Genomic DNA, 4,399 nt, shown 5'->3' on the forward strand with positions numbered 1-4,399 from the left:
GTCCATAACCTTTTCATATGTTTTTGAGTGTTTCTAATTATAAAAAGTTTATTTATAGAACTTTTATCTAGTTTGATATTATGTAAATTACATTTTTGAAAAATTCAAAAGATCAATGTTGAAATTGATATAAAATTAAAAGGAAGAGCAACCTTTCATTAACTATATGTAAAATAAATAGGAAAAAACTCAGCATAGCGAGTATGATCACCAAGGCAAATATGCGCCTTTAGCCTTTATGAAAGATTATTAATTTATTAAAATTATGTTTAAACATAAATTTTACACAAAAAAAAAAAAAAATTTAAGATATGAACTTTATGGTTTCGAATTCGAAATTTTACTGCAGTCCATTTGATTTATTAGGTTCCAAATATATTTATTTGTACTTGTTTTAAGGAATATTTAACACATAAACGGGATTTGAGCTCAAAGTTAGTGGATTTAAGTGAACCAGTAGTTTTACACTACATCCGCCCCTGCTAATCTACTGACTCGCGGATTTCTTTGTTTGTTCAAGTTTAATGCTATTGCCTGGTATCATCCTCTTTATATATTTAATTTCTTGAGAGATCGATCTGTCTTAAGCTATGTTGCTCACACTCTCTACAAATTTGACCGGTTGCATGTCGGATCCTCCAAAAATAATATAATTTTGGAGGATTCGACACGAGTACGATAATATTTTGGAGAGTACGCCCAACATATCTTAAAAGTCAACGGTTCATGCCAAATTAGTTTCTACAATAGGCAGTTTGTAATTGCAGTACAGTTCAAAACTCAAATATTTCTCTCTATTAATTGCACACTAAACAATACATCTGCTTTAATATGGGAATATGCTGTCCTAATCCTAGGACAGATGGTGAACTCAGTTGCAACTTTTGGCACCATCTTGTCCCAGTCATCAATCAAAATAACCAACAAAGTTACTCTAGGAAAAGGAGCACAAATGTAGGAAATCAAGAAAAGAACTAGCCCCATTGTAGGGAAACATCATTTAGAATGGCTAAGTTGATTTCTCTAAGGTTCTGAATTATGTATTATGTTGTCCTTGTTGCAGTTGTTAACAGACAGGCAAATCAACTGGAGGAGCCTCCAGTGATTCTAGTTCAGTAACTCCGTTTTCGACGATGAACGCCATTGCCAAACCCCAGCCAATGTGAACATCCAGGTGACAATGCATTAGCCAAACTCCTGTTAAAAAAAGAATATTGTTAGTCGAATTCAGTGGCGGAGCTAGGTGGACGGAAGGGGTTCAGCCAAACCCACTTCGCCGAAAATTACACCGTGTATATAAGGTTAATTTTTATTCATATATATATATATATATTAGTTGTTCTGTTCCCGGGTCTATCGGAAACACATTCTTTGACCTTCCGGGGTAGGGGTACAGCCTTACCCTCCCCGGATTCCACTTGTGGGAATTACTGGGTTTGTTGTTGTTGTATATATATTAGATGTTGAATCCTTTTAGCTTGTTTGTGTATTTCCTTTTTTTATTTTTCGAATTGTAAACATAGTATAGAAAAGAGTTTGAAATATTAGAGAAATGAGTATGTAGTCGTTTCCCTTTATATTCAGTTACCTGGATTGTCAGCGACAAATCTGATAACCGCCCATCCATTGACGGGTACACTGGCCGTATTTCTGAGAGGTGGATCAACAAGGTTGAATTTAGCTGTATCTCTTTTTGGATTAAAGTTACCGAAACCCTCTGCAATGATGTAAAAATCATATCCGTGAAGATGAATTGGATGGTTCTCAGCAGTGAAGATGCTTGTCCCTTGTAACACAACTTGCACTCTTGCCCCATATTTCAGCTTGTACAGCTTTGTTCCTCGAATAGGTTGCCATAGTGACCGGCTTACATTGCCTGTATAATCAAATTTTACAGGTGGTTTTGCTGGAAAATCAGTTGAGAAAACACCAGGTATGCCTTGGTGATGTGCTTGTAGCAGGGAATAGTTGGATGGTAGAACAAATGATACATTGTTCATACTGGCAGTGAATCGAGTTCCATTTGGACCTTGACAGTTTCTGGATCGAGCGCCTCTTGGGCAATTGTTGAGTCCTAGCCCGACTGTGAAGAATAGATTTTCATCGATCTCAGGGGGCACCTCGACCTTTCTTGGGCTTCTGAATTTGGTTGTGAAGGCTGTTGCAGTGGCCGTGTCATTATATGCTGGTAGAGATGGGGAAACTGGATTTGTCTTGACACAATTGGAAGAACAAGAAGCTGTCTTGTACTCAAGGATGGCTGTGGTTGTCGTATTATCAAAGGCAGCGCCTTGAGCGCTTGCGTAGGCACGTGCTGCCATGTAATATCTAGCTGGTTGCTGATCAGCTGTGATCAGGACATCAGTTGTCTGGCCTGGTCCGAGCATGAGGACTGATGTTGTAAAGGGTTTAACATAAGAGGCATCTGCTCCAACAACAGTAAGCTTGTGGTTGGCCACAGTAAAGAAAAGTTGTTGATTGAGTGCAGCATTGATAACTCGAAGGAGGTTGGTTTCGCCAGCGTCCACAGGGACTATGGTGGTATCTGCAAAAAAGGATATCTATGAAAACATGTCCTGAACAGGTAAGATATCAAATCATAGTTTGGGGAACGTTAGTGTAAACTTGCTTCCCTTAGTTGATAATTAAGTGTATTAGATGGTTTCATTGTTTTGAGTAAACTTGCTAACCTTGACTGGAACACTTGTAGAGGTCACCTGCTTGACCATTAATGGTGTAAGCATCAGATACATTAGGAGCTGCTCCTGTTCTTGTCGCTTGTCTTATAACGTCAATAGGGTTTGCATCCCACCACTCACCTAATCATCATCGTCAAACTATCATTTCAACGAAATTTCTAAAAAACAGAATATACGCGAAAATGCATAACTAGTACTATTCGTTTACAGAAATGATCAAAGCTTTTGGTATTGAAGAGAAGGTAGAAGTAGTACCAAGCATAATTGGTGTTTCTCTTTTCGGCTTAGCAAATGGATAGGATTCTCCTTCTTTTGGATGGATAATTAGAGCTCCATAAACCGTTGCCCTGAGCAACGAGCTGTGAGCGTGCCACCATAGAGTCCCTTCCTGTCCTTGAATTGTAAACCGGTAAGTGTAACTCTTTCCTGGTCTAATCGGACACTGAGTGACAAATTCTGGTCCATCTGCCCATCCTGTTCTCATTTGCCTTACCCCATGCCTTTTGATGCAAAACAAAGTAGTATAAAAATGTCAAAGAAAATATCATTACATATAATCGCATCTATTTTATTTGCGTAACATATATCAGTTAATCTGAGTTCTGCATGCATGAATTTACCAGTGAATAGTGACATTATATCGAGCTTTATTAACAACGTTGACAACTAGAGTATCCCCGTTGTTTACTTCTAATGTTGGTCCAGGGAATTGTCCGTTCACCGTTATGGTGTTGTGAGTTTTGCACAGCCTCTTCACTGGTGTTGCTTGAATCTGTTACAATAAAACAGAGGTCAGTATCATAAGAGTTTGTAAAATCTACGAAATGTTAGCATACAACAAAGGGAAATCTAAGATAGCTTACAACAAAATCATGGTAGTGAGTTTTCCCAAATGCTGCATTTGCAAAGAGAAGCAAAATGCATATAAAGAAGAAAGAACTCAAAGGGTTAGCAATGCTTTTGAAACCCTCCATTCTTTTCCTTTTCTTAAAACTATTTCTGAGTATTAGTAGATAGAAGTCAGTGCTTGTTTGTGAAAGATAGTAGAGTTGAGGATCTGTTTTTATAGGGAGAAAAGAAGAGAGAAGTAAGTAGTCTGAGTTTGACAGATTATGTTTTCAAAACTTAGTTCAACCCTGTAGAAGGTGTTGGTTCAACAACTTAGCCTATCTCTAACTGCAGCAAGTAATTTGACATGCTTACATTATAAGTCTTTTTCTTTGAGTTTGTTATATCTTTTATTTTCAAGGAAATATCAATATTATGGTTTTTGCTTAACATCAAAGATGTGCTGTTATCCAACAAACTGGAGTTTGTTGTTATGATTATATACCACCTATCTTTGTCTATCACACTTTATTAAACGAAAACATTTGCTCTTCGAGTATATTAACATTAAGAGTTTTAAGCTATATACATTGTCAGTTAAATTTATAAATTTCATATTTTAAGAAGGCTTACCTATATATATTCTTTGGGTGAACAGATGATGAAAATATTTATGATACTGAGAATGTATAATCAGGGGTAGAAGTGAATAGTGGGAGGAAGTGAAAATGGGTAGCCTATTGCACAAAGTATTCCGTATTTATGCAGTGTTCGGGGAAGAGCCGCAACTCGGGTGTGATGTAGACAACTTACCATAATGCAAGCATTAGTGGCTGCTTCCACAGCTCGAACCCGTGACCTATTTGTCACAT

General features: G+C 37.3%; 1 protein-coding gene across 1 annotated transcript; it reads right to left on the reverse strand.

Moving 5' to 3' along the window:
• Positions 1–776: 776 nt before the first annotated feature.
• On the reverse strand, positions 777–3,745 carry LOC107784881 (laccase-12-like). Its single transcript, XM_016606071.2, has 6 exons — positions 3,563–3,745; positions 3,320–3,471; positions 2,955–3,199; positions 2,691–2,819; positions 1,589–2,545; positions 777–1,197 (listed from the first exon to the last, which is right to left on the reverse strand). Exons 1-6 carry the CDS (start codon positions 3,671–3,673, stop codon positions 1,067–1,069), a joined length of 1,725 nt encoding a protein of 574 aa, XP_016461557.1. The 5' UTR covers positions 3,674–3,745; the 3' UTR covers positions 777–1,066.
• Between the last annotated feature and the right edge of the window lie 654 nt (positions 3,746–4,399).

Source organism: Nicotiana tabacum, chromosome 13, assembly GCF_000715075.1.
Source record: "Nicotiana tabacum cultivar K326 chromosome 13, ASM71507v2, whole genome shotgun sequence".
NCBI lineage: Eukaryota > Viridiplantae > Streptophyta > Magnoliopsida > Solanales > Solanaceae > Nicotiana > Nicotiana tabacum.